Source organism: Rhinopithecus roxellana, chromosome 20 (genome assembly GCF_007565055.1).
Source record: "Rhinopithecus roxellana isolate Shanxi Qingling chromosome 20, ASM756505v1, whole genome shotgun sequence".
In the NCBI taxonomy this organism is placed as follows: Eukaryota; Metazoa; Chordata; class Mammalia; order Primates; family Cercopithecidae; genus Rhinopithecus; species Rhinopithecus roxellana.
The window spans coordinates 569,319-587,935 of record NC_044568.1 but is presented as its reverse complement, the minus strand read 5'-3'; the positions used below and the strand labels follow the sequence as shown (position 1 = coordinate 587,935).

General features: G+C 46.5%; 1 protein-coding gene across 1 annotated transcript; it reads right to left on the bottom strand.

Moving 5' to 3' along the window:
- Positions 1-1,772: 1,772 nt before the first annotated feature.
- On the bottom strand, positions 1,773-4,940 carry CHP2 (calcineurin like EF-hand protein 2). The gene is made up of 7 exons (XM_010358227.2): positions 4,504-4,940; positions 3,889-3,961; positions 3,703-3,783; positions 3,435-3,565; positions 3,190-3,251; positions 2,314-2,436; positions 1,773-2,104 (listed from the first exon to the last, which is right to left on the bottom strand). Exons 1-7 carry the CDS (start codon positions 4,565-4,567, stop codon positions 2,051-2,053), a joined length of 588 nt encoding a protein of 195 aa, XP_010356529.1. The 5' UTR covers positions 4,568-4,940; the 3' UTR covers positions 1,773-2,050.
- Between the last annotated feature and the right edge of the window lie 13,677 nt (positions 4,941-18,617).

Sequence of the window (18,617 nt, the reverse complement as noted above, 5' to 3'; positions counted from 1 at the left end):
AAGCCCGATCATCCTAGCATGCACCCAGGAAATCAGCAAAAACCCATTTAAGAGTCCAGACTTCAAGGGTCCTTCACAGTAATGGGCATCTCTTGTTTTGCCCAAGCAGAGCAGACCACTCATTTCTCCTTATTCTGCTAATTGTATTTCATTTTCCTTTAAGCAACCACTTCCACCCCATCCTGAATCCTCAGACTTTGTTTCCCTGGCTCTAGGGATTAGTACATGACACAGGCCTGGCCTGTGAACACTCAGAGCATTCCATTCCCCTAGAAGTAGGGATGAGACCCCAACCAGGTCAATGACTCTCTCCACTTGGAATTATTGGAATAAGAAAATCTCTTCCCACTGGGTTACTGGGTTAGCAGGATAGAAGCCTGGAGCTGATAGTAGTCATCTCCACCACTAGGAAAGAGCCTTCCTGAAAATGAGGCTTATGGACAGAAAAAGCTGAGCTGGGATATGGAGAATAACTGGGGTCTGATGACATCATTTGTGCCCTTGGGTCCAGCTGTGCCTAAAGTAAGATATTTCCAGACTTTTTAATTACATGAGCTCTTAAAATTTCTCTCTGACTTAAATCACTTTGAGTTGGGTTTTCAGTGATTTACAACCAAAAGATGACTGGCTGATTCTCAGCTCCGAGACCAAATGAGCTGGACCTGGCATCAGGTCTGTGGTCTGTTAGGAACCGGGCCGCACAGCACAAGGTGAGTGGCAGGCAAGCTGAAGCTTCATCTGTATTTACAGCCACTCCCTATTGCTCACATTACGGCCTGAGCTCTGCCTCCTGTCAGATCAGCAGTGGCATTAGATTCTCATAGGAACCCAAATCCTACTGTGAACTTCACACCCAGGGGATCTAGGTTGTGCGCTCCCTATGAGAATCTAATGCCTGATGATCTGTCACTGTCTCCAATCACTCCCAGATGGAACCATCCAGTTGCAGGAAAACAAGCTCGGGGCTCCCGCTGATTCTTCATTATGGTGGGTTGTATAATTATTTCATTATATATTACAATGTAATCTGAAGGGGTGGCCTGCCCCTCCACACTTGTGGGTGTTTCTCGTTAGGTGGAAACGAAAGACTTGAGAAAAGGAATAAAACACAGAGACAAAGTGTAGAGAAAGAAAAGCGGGGCCCAGGGGACCGGTGCTCAGCTTACAGAGGACCCATGCCGGCACCGGCCTCTGAGTTCCCTTGGTATTTATTGAGAATTATCTTAGTCATTAAAAGGATAAGGGAGTGGCCGGACAATAGGATTATTGTAGGGAGGAAATCAGCAGTAAGACACATGAAAAAATCCTTGTAATATGAATAAGTTTAACAGAAAATGCTGTGCCTTGAGATATATATGCGACATCTCCATAAACCTTTTAGCAGTATTGCTCCAGCAAGTCCCACCTTATTCCTAAAGGCGGTTTCTCCTCACTCAGTAAACAAGGCACACAATGGGTATTACCTGGAGATGTTCCATTGCCCAGGGAGGGGCAGGAGACAAATGTTTTTCTCTTTCTTGAGATTTAAGGGAATGGTGATGACTTTTAACCACAAGCAGCCTTTAGGCACTTGTTTAACAAAGCACATTCTGCACACCCCAAAATCCTTTTAACCTTAAATCACCTTCGCACATGTCTCTTGCAAGGACAAAGTTGGAGGTAAGGTCACAGATTAACAGCATCTTAAATACAGAACTAAATGGAGTCTTTTATGTCTACTTCCTTCTATATAGACATGGTAACAAGCTGATCTCTCCTTCTTTTCCCCACATTAATCATAACAGAAATAAAGTGCACAATAAATGTAATGCACTTGAATCATCCCAAAACCATCCCCTGTCACCCATCCGTGGAAAAATTGTCCCCGATGCCAAAAAGGCTGGGGACTGCTGAGCTAGACTTTAGTACACATCCTTCCAGCTTTCTTCCCTTGGCCCTAAATAGAGGTAGAAGCAAGAATACAGTTTATTGGCGTCCTGCGTCCATGTGGGCTTTGGATGAATTCCAAGGAGATACTGGTTGCAGGAGCAAGCCCAAGGCACAAACGGAGTCACTTTAGGATCCTGATGCTCATTTTTTGCTCAACGTCCATCTTCTCTAAGGACTGAGGGGGAAACGAATGACAGGCAGACGAATGGAGACTCTCAACTCTCCATGCTCCCAACCTCCTCCCCTAGGATTCTACCCATTCCAGAGACTCCATCATTCCCAGGGAACCCCTATCTTTCCACCCTCCTCCGTTGAACATTTCCCATGTCTGTCTGCCCCAGGGACTCCTGATCTCAGCTCCCCAGTCCCCAAGGGCACTCTGACCTTGGTGAACTCCACGAAGGACACAGCCCCATCCCCATCTTCATCAGCCTCCTGCACCGTGCGGTCAGCGATGTTCTCCAGCTGCTCTTCTGTCACCTGTACCCCGACCATCAGACGGAGAACCTGGGAGACAAGTGAAGAGGCAGCCAAAAAGAGGGGGCACGAAGGCTGCTACTCCCCCATCCCCTAAACCTTGCCCACCTCATCCCAAAAGCTATTACTAACTTTATAATCCATCCTTCATCCATTTTTCACCATATCCCCCCAATAATTTTCCCTACTGCTTCAACAACCAATCTCCTATCTCTCCCTCACCATCCCACACTACCCTCAGAATATGCTCAAACTCATTACCCAACTTTATCGCCCAACCTCCATCCATCCTCCACACCATTATCCACCTCAACCACTAAGGGTTTCTAATACCATCCTCATTCCATCACATCTTTTCCAGAGTTTATCGATCTTGGCACTATTGACATTTGGAGCCAGATAACTCCTTGTTGGAGGAGGCTCTCCTGGGTGTTGCATGATATAGAGCCACATTCCTGACCTCTACCCACTAGATGCCAGTAGCACACTCTCTCCCCCTTTGTGACAACAAAAAGTATCTCCAGATATTGCCAGATGTTCACTCAGGGAGCAAAATCACCCCCAGTTGAGAATCACTGATCTATTCCCAACCTCATAGTCAACTGCTCCCCACTCAAACTCCCAACAAACCCACACTCCAACTCCACCCATTCCCATTTCCCAACCAATACCCCAATTATCTGCGCCCCAGATCCCCAATCATCCCACCCCATCTCTCACACCATTGCATTTAACCATCCCATCCTTCACACATCACATCTCTTGCTCTCGCTTTCTGCTAACCTGCAGCATCTCATGCCTGGAGATCTTCCCATCACGATCCAGGTCATAGAGCTGAAATGCATCTGGGGAGAGGGTGGGAGGGGGAAAGGAAGGTAGGTCTTCCCTGGCTCTCTTCCAGCAGAAGGCCACCCTGGAGGAGGGGGGAGGTTGTCAATGGGCTCAGGAAGGGAATGGGAGATTCCTGGAGCCTGTCCCTGGTGTGGGTACATCTGCATTCTCACTTGGGCAGGTCCTCACAAACTCACAGTGAAGTTTGTTCCTTCTGCTGTTGAGAGGTTCAGGTTTCTTGGGGTCTTGGGTTTCTGTGTCCTCATCTTCTACAGGGCGAAAATGAGCCAGGACCCTGACAAAGCCTGGGAAATCCACTTGCTGGCTCCTGCGGAGACAGGGGGCAGAATGGAAAGAGGTGGTGGTCACCTTAGTCATCACTCTGCCTCAATCTCTAAACTCCCCTCCCACCCACTCACACGCTGGTTTTCCCGCCTCCACCTCCCCATGCCCAGCAGGCCTCACCCGTCGGGGAAGAAGCTTTCTATAATGCGGTCTCCCAGGGGGTTCACGGCCAGCGCCCCTATCTGCTGGAGATCCATGCGGCTGCAAAGCCAAAGTTCAAAGAGGGTAAGGCAGAGATGCTAGATGGAGAGTCAAAGAGGGACGTGGAGTCAGAGAGACAGAGGACAGAGGTCGGCTCCCCCTCACCTCAGGTAGCCCTTCTTGTTCCTGTCCAGTGCCCGGAACCGGTGGTGCAGGCGGAGCAGGCTGGCTTGGGAGACTGCGGGAAGGAGAAAGGGGTGGTGTGTGACGCTGCGGGGCCCGCTCCAGAAACCCGCCTCAATAGGCCGGGAAGATGGGCCAGGGACAGCGGGGACTGGCTGGATGGGGCGATCATCCCGAGGAATCAGGGGTGGAGCTGGCCGGGGTGGAGGGAGAGTGACGTGACCCCGCGAAGATCCAGGTTGGAGACCCGGGCGGCTCGCAACCTCCCGAAAACCAAAGTACCAAAGCCATCCCTTCCATCCGCCGTCAGCTCTGCCTTCAGCTTCGATCCAGGCTCGAGGACACCTGGGTGCCTGGATTTATCTGGACTCCAACCCCGTGAACCCGGATCCTCCCCAAACTTGGAGGCTGGGACCCCTAGGTTAACCCGCCCCGAGCCCAGAGATCCCAGGCGCTGGGGTCTTGGTCTTCCAGCTCCAGGGAGCCCCGGACCCCGGACTTGTAAGTTCGTCCATCCTTCAACTCAACCCCTTCCCTAGCCCCGGACGCCTGGGTTCGCCCGGTCCCCTCCGCAGCCGCCGGTGCAGGCGCACTCACAGCCGGTCTCTCGCCGAATACTGTCCGCGTCGGGAATGGCCGCGTGGGAGCTGCGCGACCCCATGGCCGAGCTGGAGGCGGGAGGGCCGGAGCAGCCACCCAGACCCACGCGTTCTCTCCTCCTGCGGGAGAGGCGTGGCCGCCCCAGTGGCCTCAGGGGACGAAGGCCACAAGCCTGGCGCGCGGCCAAGCTCCAGAACCCCGGCGTGCCTCGCCTCCCACCCGCGACCCGGGCGAATGGAAAACAATGTCCAGGGTGGCGGGTCAGAGGGAAGCTGCGAACAACTGGCTGTTTCAGTTCTGAGATTTTGCGATCGGCGCGGGAGAGACTGGTCGAGTCCCGCGCTCCGCCTTTCCACGCCTCCCCCGGGGCCGGTTCCCACGGTCTGCCCCGACTCCTGAGCCACCTCCTCCTTTGCGGGCCCCGGGCGCTCCCAACCTCAGGGCGCTCCCCGGCGTCGATGCTGACGAAGCCTGGGAGACCTGACCTCCTCTGTAGAGACCACGCCCTGCTGGAAGGCGGGTGGCCTATGGGGAGGGAATCCTGGGGGTGGGAGGAGAGGCATCGAAGGACTCCCGAAGACTGAGAAGTGGGGAGGGACGGTGAGATGAAGGGTGTGCGTTAGGTTAACTGGAAAGAGCACTGGTTTAGGAGTCCTTATTGGAATCCCAGCCGTGCCCCTGACTCTGGGAAAGTCAGTAAATCTTGGTTTCATCCCTTTTGTTCGGTCCACATTGCCTTATCGTTGTTTAATTGAGCCAATGCTTAAAATTCAGGAGATTTAACCCAAAATCCATATTCTTGGCTTTTCCTGAGAAATCAGAAGTTCTGTCACCACCAGGCCCAGAGCTGTCTTCTGGCCACAGTCCCTCCAAGCCCAGTTCACTCCCTTAGGTACCTACTGACCCCCTAGAGCTCCAGACAGGGAATACTTAGTCCTCTGACCAGCCCTCCAGAGCCACGGGACTCCTTGGCCCCAGAGAGGGTTACAGACATCACTGGGACTGGGCTTAAAGCAAGAATGACAACAACAAGGGCTCTTGTTTACCACGCTTTGCTAAGCACTTTATGTGCATCCGTTCACACATTCCTTGTAGGCCCTGCTGGGCTGACTTCTTCTGATTTTATGTGATGGAGGCTGCCCGGGGCAAGTTGTGAACTAATTATGTAAAGTGTGCATTCTCAGTACAGTCTCTATCACACTCCAACGGGGCAAAAAATAAAACAAATTTTTTATGTGTAAAGCACAGCATACATACAACACATAAACAGATATACAGTATAGCTGTGATATTGAAATTTCAGGGCAGATGTGGTGGCTCATGCCTGTAATCCCAGTACTTTGGGAGGGAGAGGCAGGAGGACTGCTTGAGCCCAGGAGCTCAAGACCAGCCTAGGCAACATAGTGAGACCCTATCTCCACCAAAAAAAAAAAAAAAAAAAAAAAAAAAAAAAAAAAAATTAACCAGGTGTCGTGGAGCATGCCTGTGGTCCCACCTACTTGGGAGTCTGAGACAGCAGGATCACTTGAGCTCAGGAGGTTGAGGCTGCAGTGAGCCATGATTGCGCCATTACACTCCAGCCTGGGTGACAGAGTGAGACCCTGTCTCGAAAACGAAAGAAAAAAAGAAAAGAAAAGAAAAGAGGTCGGGCACAGTGGCTCATGACTGTAATCCCAGCACTTTGGGAGGCCAAGAACGGCAGATCACCTGAGGTCAGGAGTTCAAGACCAGCCTGACCAAAATGGAGAAACCCCGTCTCTACTAAAAAAACAAAATTAGCTGGACATGGTGGTGCATGCCTGTAATTCCAGCTACTCGGGAGGCTGACGCAGGAGAATCGCTTGAACCCGGGAGGTAGAGATTGAGGTGAGCCGAGATCGCGCCATTGCACTCCAGCCTGGGCAACAAGATCGAAACTTGGTCTAAAAAACACAAAAACAAGAAAAGAAAAGAAAATTTCATGGGTGAGGGGCGAGGGTGGGGAAATTAAAAAGACTCGGGGAGGTATTGATAATGAAAAAAAAAAAAACACACAGGTTGAGAAACTAATTTGCCAAGGGACAAACACCAGAAGTGTCCACTTTTGAAACTATCTTTAAACCCTTTCCCCCATCATAATTGCACTTATATACACAAATTTCCCAGGGGGAAAACATGCAAGGAGTTCATTACAAGGACTTAAGTTCATATCCACCCTGGAGAGAGAGCAGCTGGAGAAAGTCTCTCCTCCAGCCCCAGGCAGAGGCCTGCATCAGATGAGCCTTGAAAATATTGATCTAAGAAGTGCTTGCTTCTCTTTCAGATACCCCCAAGGATTAAGCAACTGGCATGAGGAGTGCTTGATTCTCTTTCAGACTCCCCCCAAAGACTAAGCATGCGGGAAACCACACTCCTCCCTAATGAAACCCAGCAATCACTGCAACCCACAGCTGTGAGTCAGGCTGTGCCTGTAGTTTGGGTTCAGTTCTGAACCCAGGAGGAGATGAGAGCCCCCAAGAGGCTGTGATAAGCATGTCAGGCCAGCTTGGGATGCTGATCTTGAAAAGGGTTTCTGCAGCCTTAATCTTGGAGTCAGTGCTACACCAAAGTAAATTAGGCTGGAGAGTAATTAGGAACTCCCATGCGCATATCACACACAAGCTTTTAAGAGAGGGCTGGGCCAGGTGCGGTGGCTCACGCCTATCATCTAAACACTTTGGGAGGTCGAGGTGGGCAGATCACGAGGTCAGGAGATCAAGACCATCCTGGCTAACACGGTGAAACCCCGTCTCTACTAAAAATACAAAAAATTAGCTGGGTGTGGTGGCGGGCGCCTGTAATCCCAGCTATTTGGGAGGCTGAAGCAGGAGAATCGCTTGAACCCGGGAGGCGGATGTTGCAGTGAGCCAAGATCACACCACTGCACTGCACTCCATCCTGGGTAACAGAGCAAGACTCCATCTCAAAAAAACAAACAAACAAACAAACAAACAAAAAACAGAGAGAGAGCGGGCTATGCTAGAGCTCATTTCTGTTTCATGTACACAAGTGAGATTTAAATCAACTTCACGGATTTTTCAGGTCATTTAAGCTGGAAGATGCTTTGAGGAAAATTTTATCTGCAGAATCTGTTAGACTAGAGTCAGGGTGAATATTTGGTTTTTGCTTTTTGGCTATGTAAAAGTTGCTAGTGATTTTTTTTTTTCTTTTTTAGTTTTTTGAGACAGAGTCTCACTCTGTTGCCCAGGCTAGAGTACAGTGGCGCCATCTCAGATCACTGCAACCTCTGCCTCCTGGCCTCAAGTGATTCACCTGCCTCAGCTTCCCTAGTAGCTGGGATTACACGCATGCACCACCACACCTGGCTAATTTTTGTATTTTTAGTAGAGACGGGGTTTCACCATGTTGGCCACGCTGGTCTCGAACTCCTGACCTCAAGTGATCTGCCCTCTTCAGCCTCCCAAAGTGCTAGGATTATAGGCGTGAGCCACCATGCCTGGCTGCTAGTCATTCTTGACGAAGGTTCAACTAGAAAAATGAACATCCAGGAATAGTCAGGAAAATACAGAACAATTAGTACACAATAATAAAAAGATAAATGACCCAATTTTTTAAATGGGCAAAGGACTTGAATAGACATTTCTCAAAAAAACATATATGTTTAGCCAATAAGTACATGAAAAGATTCCCCACATCATTCATCATCAGGGAAATACAAACCAACCACAATGAAATATTACTTCATACCCACTAGGATGGCTGGAATTAAAACAAACAAAAACAAATCTTAATGAGGCTATGAAGAACTTGGAAGCCTCATTCATTGCTGGTGGAAATGTAAAACAGTGCAGTTGCTGTGGAAAATAGTTTGAAGGTTTCTCAATACATTAAACAAAATTACCATGTGATCCAGCAATTCTGCTCCTAGGTATACACCCAAAAGAATTGAAAATAGGGGCTCAGGCCCAGCACAGTGGCTCACACCTGTAATCACAGCTCTTTGGGAGGCGGAGGTGGGCAGATTACTTGAGGTCAGGAGTTCAAGACCAGCCTGGCCAACATAATGATACACCGTCTCTGCTAAAAATACAAAAAAAATTAGCCAGGCATGGTGGCACGTGTCTCTAATCCCAGCTACTTGGGAGGTTGAAGCAGGAGAATCAGTTGAACCCAGGAGGTGGAGGTTGCAGTGAGCCGAGATTGCGCCACTGCACTCCAACCTAGGCAAGAGAGCGAAACTCGGGCTAAAAAAAAAAAAGAAAGAAAGAAAGAAAATAGGGGCTTAAACAAAAACCTGTGGTGAATGTTCATAGTGACACTATTCACAATAGCCAAAAAGTGGAAATAAGCCAAATGTTTGACTGATGAATGCATAAGTAAAACATGGTATATTGATACAAAGGAATATCATTTGGCCATAAAAAGTAATGAAGTATTATATATGCCACAGCATGGAAGAATCTTGAAAACACTATGCTAAGTAGAATAAACCAGTCACAAAAGATCACGTATTATATGATTGTACTTATATAAAATGTTAAGAATAGGCAAACCTGTAGAGACAGAAAGTAGATTAGTGATTGCCAAGGGCTAAGGGAGGTAGGTGGGAGCCAGGGATGATAGCTAAAGTGTACAGGGTTTCTTCTTTTTTCTTTTTTTTTCTTGAGACAGGGTCTCCTTCTGTCACCCAGGATGGAGTTCAGTGGAGTGATCATGGCTCACCACAGCCTCAACTTTCTGGGCTCAGATGATCCTCCCACCTCAGCCTCCTGAGTAGCTAGGACTATAGGCACATGCCATCTAAACTGGCCTTTTTTTTTTTTTTCCCAGAGATGAGATCTCACTTTGCTCCCCAGGCTGTCCTGGGCTCAAGTGATCCACCCGCCTCTGCTTCCCAAAGTGCTGGGATTACAGGTGTGAGCCACCACACCTGGTCCCAGGATTTCTTTTTGAGGTGATGACTATGTTCTACAATCGACTCTGGTGACAGTTTGGTTGCACGTATCTGTGAATGTAATAAAATCTATTGCATTGTATGCTTTAAATGGGCAAATTGTATGGTATGTGAATTATATCTCATTAAAACTTTTTTTATTTTTTTTATTTTTTTTATTTTTATTTTTATTTTTTTTTTTTTTGAGACGGAGTCTCGCTGTGTCGCCCAGGCTGGAGTGCAGTGGCCGGATCTCAGCTCACTGCAAGCTCCGCCTCCCGGGTTCCCGCCATTCTCCCCCTCCGCCCACCTCCGAGTAGCTGGGACTACAGGCGCCCGCCACCTCGCCCGGCTAGTTTTTGTATTTTTAGTAGAGACGGGGTTTCACCGTGTTAGCCAGGAGGGTCTCGATCTCCTGACCTCGTGATCCACCCGTCTCGGCCTCCCAAAGTGCTGGGATTACAGGCTTGAGCCACCACGCCCGGCCTAAAACTTTTTTTAAAAGAGAACAGCACAGAGAAGACAGTCAAACTTGACTCTCTAGAGGAAATAAAAGTTGCAACAAGATTTCTGTAGGTGAACCTACAGAGGGATCTTCTTGTCTTCTTAAAAACAAACTATAAAACAAAAAAATTTTGAAAGGAAAAAAGTAAGCAAACAAAAACATTAAAAATTAAAAAGAGAATAGCCAGGAAAACTCTTGGACAAAAAGTAATGAGGGTGGGTGACATCAGCATCATTAGTCATCAGGGAAATACAAATTCCTCTACCAGGAATAGAGAGGTAAGAAATAAGAATAAAGGGCCGGGCGTGGTAATCCCAGCACTTTGGGAGGCTGAGGCAGGCAGATCATGAAGTCAGGAGTTCGAGACCAACCTGGCCAACATGGTGAAACCCCGTCTGTACTAAAAATATAAAAACTATCCAGGTGTGGTTGTAGGTGTGTGTAATACCAGCTACTCAGGAGGCTGAGGCAGGAGAATTGCTTACTTGAACCCAGGAGGCAGAGGTTGCAGTGAGCTGAGATCACACCACTGCACCCCAGTCTGGCAACAGAGTGAGATTCCATCTCAAAAAAAAAAAAAAAAAAAAAAATACAGACAAGAGGCCTTGTGTAGTGGCTCACACCTGTAATCCCGGCACACTCTGGGAGGCTGAGGCAGGTGGATCACTTGAGCCCAAGAGTTCAAGACCAGCCTGAGCGACATGGCAAAACCCTGTCTCTATAAAAAATACAAAAATTAGCTGGGCATGATGGTGCACAGCCTGTAGTCCCAGCTACTCAGGAGGCTGAGGCGGGAGAATTCTTGAGCCCGGGAGGTGGAGGTTGCAGTGAGCCAAGATCGCGCCACTGCACTCCAGCCTGGATGACAGAGCCAGACCCTTTTCTGTGTGAAAGAAAGAAAGAAAGAAGAAGGAAAGAAAGGAAGAAAGGAAGAAAGGAAGAAGGAGGAAGGAAGGAAGGAAGGGAGGGAGGGAGGGAGGGAGGAAGGAAGGAAGGAAGGAAGGAAGGAAGGAAGGAAGGAAGGAAGGAAGGAAGGAAGGAAGGAAGGAAGGGAGAAAGTCAGAAATAGACCCAAATATATATGGGAATTTGGCATTTGATAAAAGTAACATTTCAAATTAGTGACATTCGAAAATGTCATTTGGGTCCTCTGTCTTTTGGGAGAAAAAAATAAGGCTGTACTTTACCTTTTTATACCAAAATATAATAAATCCAGATAGAATAGAGATTTAAATGCAAAATGAAACCACGTAATTCTAGAAAAAATCTTGGGTAGCTGTTCTGATCATATTAAACAGAAGAAGGTCTTCTAAACATGAAACAGAACAAAGAAATCATAAAGAAAAGATTGACATGGCCAGGCGCAGTGGCTCACACCTGTAATCCCAGTACTCTCGGAGGCCAAGGAGAGTGGATTACTTGAGCCCAAGAGTTCCAGACCAGCCTGGGCAACATGGGGAGACCCTGTCTCTACAAAAAATACAAAAATTAGCCGAGGATGCTGGCACTCGCCTGTAGTTTCAGCTACTCGGGAGGCTGAGGCAGGAGGATCACTTGAGCCAGAGAGTTTGAGGCTGCAGTGAGCTGTGATCACACCACTGCACTCCAGCCTGAGCAATGGAGTGAGACCCTGTCTCAATTAATTCATTAATTAAAAGTTTGACAAATTTGAACTACATGAAAATTAAAACCTCTGCATGGCTACGTATATATATATATATGCATATATGTATATATACACATGTATATACGTATGTGCATACATAAAAATATGTATATGTAAAAGATAAAAGACAACCCAATAGGAAAAATAATTGGGATAAGATGTAAAAGAGAAATGGCCAATAAGGATAAAAAGATCCTTAACCATACAAAGTCTAAAATACAAACTGAAACAAGGGACTATTACTATCTTTGACATGTTCAAAACAAGCAAGCGAGAGTCATCTCGTAGGGTCTTTTAGACCGAAAGTATGATAGGACACAGTAGTAGTGTTGTTTTTTTGTTTGTTTGTTTTGTTTTTTGAGATGGAGTCTCGCGCCAGTCACCCAGGCTGGAGTGCAGTGGCACAATCTCAGCTCACTGCAAGCGCCACCTCCCAGGTTCACACCATTCTCCTGCCTCAGCCTCCCAAGTAGCTGAGACTATAGGCGCCCGCCACCACGCCCAGCTAATTTTTTGTATTTTTAGTAGAGATGGGGTTTCACCGTGTTAGCCAGGATGGTCTCGATCTCCTGACCTCGTGATCCACCCGCTTTGAAGGATGAGATAATGCAATTTCTGTTTTGCTGTTGTTATTGTGTTAGAGATGGGATTTCACTCTGTCACTCAGGCAGGAGTGCAGTGGCATCTTCTCAGCTCACTTGCAGCCTCAAACTCCTGGGCTCAAGTACTCCTCCTGTCTCAGCCTCCTGGGTAGCTAGAACTACAGGTGCACACCATCACACCCAGCTAATTTTCTTATTTTTTGTAGAAATTGTGTCTTGTTATGTTGCCCAAGTTGATCTTGAATTCCTGGCCTCAAGCAATCCTCCTGCCCCAGCCTCTCAAAGTGTTGGGATTTGGGGCATGAGTCACGGTGCCTGGCTCCAATTTCTGTTTTAATAGCATCACAAGAATCACACCAGCTGCTGTATGTAGACTTCACTGGGCAAGATGAAAGCTGGGAGACTATTGCAATAATTAAGGTGAAAGATGATGGTGGATTGGACCAGGGTGCCAGCAGTGGAGCGGTGAGAAATGGTCAAATATGGATCCTATTTTGAAAGAACAGCCTGCAAGATTTGTTCATATATGGAATGTAGGCTGTGAGAGAAAGAAATCACGGATGACTCCAAGATTTTGGTCCTAAACAACTGGAAGTTGCCGTTTGCTAAGATGGTGAAGAGAGCAGAAGGAGCACATTTCAAGGGGAGAGTTTTAAAAAATCCTTGAGCTCCCTGTTACACATTCCAATAAAGATAGAAGTAGATTATGGTATATGGGAGTATTGGCTTCAAGAGAGAAGTTGGAACAAGAGCTATATATTTTGTAAGTTGTGTTTCTGTTTTCATTTATCTCAAAGTATTTTCTAATTTCCTTGTAACTTCTTCATTGATCCACTGGTTGTTTAAGAGTGTGTTGTTTAATTTCTACATATTTGTGGATTTTATACTTCTCCTTCTTTTATTGATTTCTAATTTCATTCCATTGAAGAAAAGATACATTGTATGATCTCAGTATCTTTAAATATATTGAGACTTATTTTGTGGTTTAACATGTGGATTATGCTGGAGAATGTTCCATGTGCACTTGAGAAGAATGTATGTTCTGCTGTTGTTGGATAGCCTGTTTTATGTATTTTATGTATGTCGGTTAGTTCTAGTAGCTTTGTAGTGTTGCTCAAGCTCCCTATTTACTTATTGATTATTTTGTCTAGATGTTCTATTTAATTTTGAAAGTGGGGCATTGAAGTCTCTAACCGTTATTGTAGAGCTGTCTCTTTCTCCCTTCAATTCTGCCAGTATTTGCTTCATAGATTTTGGGGCTCTGTTGTTTGGTGCACATACGTTTATAATTGTCATCTCTTCTTGGTGAATTGACAAAGCTATACACATGTGGGAGTTATCGTTGTATAGTTGGTATTAAAACTATGGGACTGGACAAGATCACCTGGGATGTCAGTGAAGAGAGAAGTCCTAGGATTAAGTTCTGATGACCCTCTAACATCAAAAAGTTGGGAAGAGGAGAAGGAGTTGCCAAAGGAGCCTGAGAAAAAATGGCCAGTGACAGGAGGAAAATCAGGTGTGTGGTTTTTCAGCTCAGTAAAGAACACCAGCCTGGTAATAAAAGTCAATACAAAATCCATAACTTGTAGTTTATGGCTCAAATATGGACAATCATGGTAATTTCTGGGATCATGTGTATGATGTGGTTTTCCAAATGAGGACTGAAAACATCCATCTCCCTTTCACTTACTAATGCCAAGCTGGGTGCTACAGGGCAGTGGTGGGGTTGGTTCCATCAAGGGTTGCATTCTCCGTAGGGCTGTACTCAGTAAAAGACTGGTATGTTTTCTCTTCAGAGCTCTCCAGGAAAGCTAGAATTTTGCATCGAGACTGGTATAAACCAGAACCCAGTGGGGCATGCTGTCCAGAGTGTCTCAAGGCCTAATAGGATGGCAACACAAAAAACTGGCCATACCCCAGTAGTACCAAGTCATCGTTCTTCTAGATCTCCAGAACTTTGCCCATCTGGGAAGGAAAGGAATTCCTGAACTAAAACAAACAGTTTTTTTGTGAAGAAGACTGGAGAATCAGGTTTGCAAAAAGCACGAACTAGGACAGTTTTGAGGGAGCTTGACAGCAGGAGTCGTCACAGGAACAGTGCAAGAATGACCTGGCTGACCCAGCAATTCCCTCTTAGGTACATAGAAAGAAATAAAAACATATAGTCACACAAAAACTTGTACACGGATGTTTACAGTAGCATTATTCATAACAGCCAACAGTGGAAATAACCAACAGCTTCCTCGGATCTTTTTTATAAGGGCAAAAGTCTCATTCGTGATCACTCCACCTTCACAATCTAATTACCTCCCCAAAGCTCCACCTCCTGATAACACCACATTGGGGATTAGGTTTCAACATATGAGTTTTGCTGAGGCAACATGAACATTCAGACCATAGCAGATGCATTCCAGGTGAGGTAGCTATTAGACATCTAAATTGGGCTTAAGAACACCTCCAAGGCTGGCCAGGCATGGTGGTTCACACCTGTAAACCTAGCACTTTGGGAGGCCGAAGCAGGCAGATCACAAGGTCAGGAGTTCGAGACCAACCTGGCCAACGTGGTGAAACTCCATCTCTACTAAAGATACAAAAAATTAGGCAGGCGTGGTGGTGCATACCTGTAATCCCAGCTACTCGGGAGGCTGAAGCAGAAGAATCACTTGAACCCGGGAGGTGGAGGTTGCAGTGAGCTGAGATCACACCACTAAACTGCAGCCTGGGAGACAGAGCAAGACTCTGTCTCGACAACAACAACAACAACAAAAACACCTCCAAACATTATCCCTTGCTTTCCCTTCCCTTCCCTTCCCTTGCCCTCTCTCTTCCCCTGTCTATTCTCTACAGGGCAGCCTGACGATTTTCTAAAGAAGTGAAATAATTTCACAATGGCCAGTGGTTCTTAAGTTAGGAAACTTTTGGGTTCCAGAGGCAGAAACCAACCTCAACCTAGACTAAGGAAAGGAGAGCACAGATGAGCTCAAGTCAAAGGGAATTCTAGGGGGATGGACCTCAGGCACAGCTAGATTCAGGTGTTCAAACAACACCATCAGGTTGCTGTCTCACTTTCTCTCTCCATTGGCTGTGGTTTTCTCATCTTCAGACAGACTCTCCACCTGCATATAAAGATGGTGCCCAACATCTCCAGGCGAAACTGGTCCTCAGTACCTTGGATCTCAGAGAGTAAGAAGTGTCTCTCTCTCTCTCCATCAGGATCGAAAGAGTCCCTGAAAAGGAACTCACATACCCACCTCTAAATCCATCACTGAGGGGCCAGCTGGGGTCTTACACTCACCCTTGTGGCGGGGGAGGTGAAGTCTCCTTTTTTGCATCCTGTTTACCAATCCTCATTCCTATTGGAACCACTGTTGCCCCTTCTTTTTCAGTGCATCTTCCAGAGTTTTTCATACATATGCAAGAAAATATAAAAGGAGGCTGGGCACAATGGCTCACTCCTGTAATCCCAGCACTTCGGGAGGCTGAGGCGCACAGATCACTTGAGGTCAGGAGTTCGAAACCAGCATGGCCAACACGGCGAAACCCTGCCTCTACTAAAAATACAAAAATTAGCCAGGCGTGTGTGGAGGAAAAGTTAAATATCACATTTGAACTCAGTTGGAAGTGGACACAAACAATGGTCACCAAGTCCCAGAACAGGTTGTATGAGCCCCTTGATGCGTTCATCCAGCGCTGAAAAATTTTTTCGGAAAAATCTCTATTTCAACCTAATCTTATATGTCAGTTATTGAAAAACAACAGACAATTGCAAAACCAAGTTGATCTTTCTGTGTTCCTTCAGTCCAGTCGCAAAGGGCCCTCGTGACTGGGCCTCATGCCAAACAACTCGTTACAAAAAGAGATAGGGTCCCAGACTGCACCGAAGCTTCATGAGACCTCTCCTCACCTGTGCACAGACAGGTGGCCGACTCTGGAGCCCAGGCTGCTGCTTCCCAGTCTGGTGATTCCTCCATAGTCTGATGAATGTATAGATATATAGATATATAGACATACAGATATAGATATCGGCCCTCTCCCTTTCCCACTGTGATTTGCCTCTCCTCATCTGTGCATAGATGAGTGGCCGACTCTGGAGCCCAGGCTGTTGCTTCCCCGTCTGGTGATGAATCCTCTATAGTCTGGTGAGTGTAAATATATGTATCTTTTCCCTTCTCTTCTTCCCATTGCAATTTGCTTATTATATCAATTTGCTTATTTTTATATCATTTGCTTATCATATCTGCATTGCCATTCATGTGGGGTAAAGGTTGTTTACTCTTAAAGGTATTGTGTGTATCTTTTCTTTTCCCTTTGTGCATTTCCCGCACAGAACAGCGTGGTGGCAGGCACCTGTAAGCCCAGTTACTTGGGAGACTGAGACACTTGAACCTGGAGGGCAGACATTACAGTGAACTGACATCACACCACTGCACTCCAGCCTAGCCACAGAGCAAGACTCCATCTAAAACAAAAAAGAAGAAGAAAGAAAAAAAAAAAAAAGAAAAGAAAAACAGAAAATAAAAGATATAGGGATGCTTCCTAAGAAAAAGGAATCTTTTCCAGAAGTCACTCCCAAAAGACCTCCCCTTGCCCCTCGTTTGTGGAGGTTTCCTCACACGCTCATGTAAAAAGCAATCGTGAGCAAGAAAAATGTGCAACACGAGAATCACTTGGTATGTTTAAAAAATATGAGATATGGGAGCCCAATCTCAGACCAATTAAAGCAGAGGCTGAGTCAAAGGGTTCAGAGACAGTGACAATTAGCAGCAAGACCGAAAACTAAAACCAGGTCATCCCCTGCAGAAAAAGAAAAAGGGTGGGGAGGGGAAGAAGCGAAGTGGAAGAGAAGAACAAAACAGGTGGGGAAAAGGAGGAGTGAGAGGATAGAAAGGAGAAAAAGCAACTATGTCGCCATCCTCTGGTGGACGCAAAGGGCAGGTCCTCAACTCTGTTCTTTCTACTTATTCATTTAAGAAACATGTATTGAAGGAATGTGCTGGATGCTGAGATTAGAGCAATGAACAAAAGAGACATAGTCCCAGACCCATAGAGCTGAGTCCGATGGAGGAGGTAGACATTAAATACATTCAGTCATTTATTTAGTAACAAAGATTTACCAAGCACCTACTCTATGCCAGGCACTATCTTAAGAGCTGTGATATGAGCCTGGTGTGGTGGCTCACACCTGTAGTCCCAGCACTTTGGGAGGCCAAGGAGGGAGGATTGCTTGAGGCCAGGAGTTCAAGGACCAATCTGGGTAACACAGCAAGACCTCATCTCTACAAAAAATGTTTAAAAATTAGCCGGGTTGGCTGGGCGCGGTGGCTCAAGCCTGTAATCCCAGCACTTTGGGAGTCCGAGACAGGCGGATCACGAGGTCAGGAGATTGAGACCTATCCTGGCTAACACGGTGAAACCCCGTCTCTACTAAAAAATACAAAAACTAGCCAGGCGAGGTGGTGGGCACCTGTAGTTCCAGCTACTCAGGAGGCTGAGGCAGGAGAATGGCGTCAACCCGGGAGGCAGAGCTTGCAGTGAGCTGAGATCCGGCCACTGAACTCCAGCCTGGGCGACAGAGCAAGACTCCGTCTCAAAAGCAAACAAACAAACAAACAAACAAAAATTAGCCGGGCGTGGTGGCGGGTGCCTGTAGTCCCAGCTACTCAGGAGGCTGAGGCAGGAGAATGACGTCAACCCGGGAGGCAGAGCTTGCAGTGAGCTGAGATCCGGCCACTGCACTCCAGCCTGGGTGACAGAGCGAGACTCCGTCTCAAAAACAAACAAACAAGCAAACAAACAAACAAAAAAATTAGCCGGGCATGGTGGTGTGCACCTGTAGTCCCAGCTACTTGGGAGGCTAAAGTGGGAGGATCACTTGAGCCCAGGAGGTCAAGGCTGCAGTGAACTATGATCATGCTACTGTACTCCAGCCTGGGTTACAGAGTGAAACCCTGTCTCTTAAAAATATATATATAGATAGATACAATAGTTTGCATTAGAAACAAAGCCAATTATCAACATTCCACAATGCTATGGTGACTATACGGTTTCCTGAACTGGCATTTGTTAGTTCTTTGGGAAGAAAGAAATATTCACTCCAAGAATATCCTTCAAAAGTACTCAGTGTCTCTAACCCTGGCACAAAACACATGGCAATTATCTCAACAACAGCAAAAAAAAAAAAAAATAATAAATATATATTAAACTTGAAGTTATTTTGCAATGGATATGCTACTATTTGTGAATTTGTTAGTATAAGACAGGGATCAGCTCACATTTTCTGCAAAGGGACAGATAGTAAATATTTTAAGCTTGCAGGCTGTATGGTCTGTATTACAGTCCACTCAGCTCTGCTTTGCAGGGCAAAAGTAACATAGACAACACACAAAGGAATGGGAGTTCTCACACAACTTTATTTACAGACCCTGA

Excerpts from the sequence above, each read along its gene's own strand:
- CHP2 (XM_010358227.2), bottom strand. The coding sequence starts at position 4,567 with ATGGGGTCGCGCAGCTCCCACGCGGCCATTCCCGACGCGGACAGTATT. Across the intron at positions 3,962-4,503 it reads TATTCGGCGAGAGACCGGCT|TCTCCCAAGCCAGCCTGCTC; the intron begins GTGAGTGCGCCT and ends TCCTTCCCGCAG. Across the intron at positions 2,105-2,313 it reads CCTTCGTGGAGTTCACCAAG|TCCTTAGAGAAGATGGACGT; the intron begins GTCAGAGTGCCC and ends TTTCCCCCTCAG.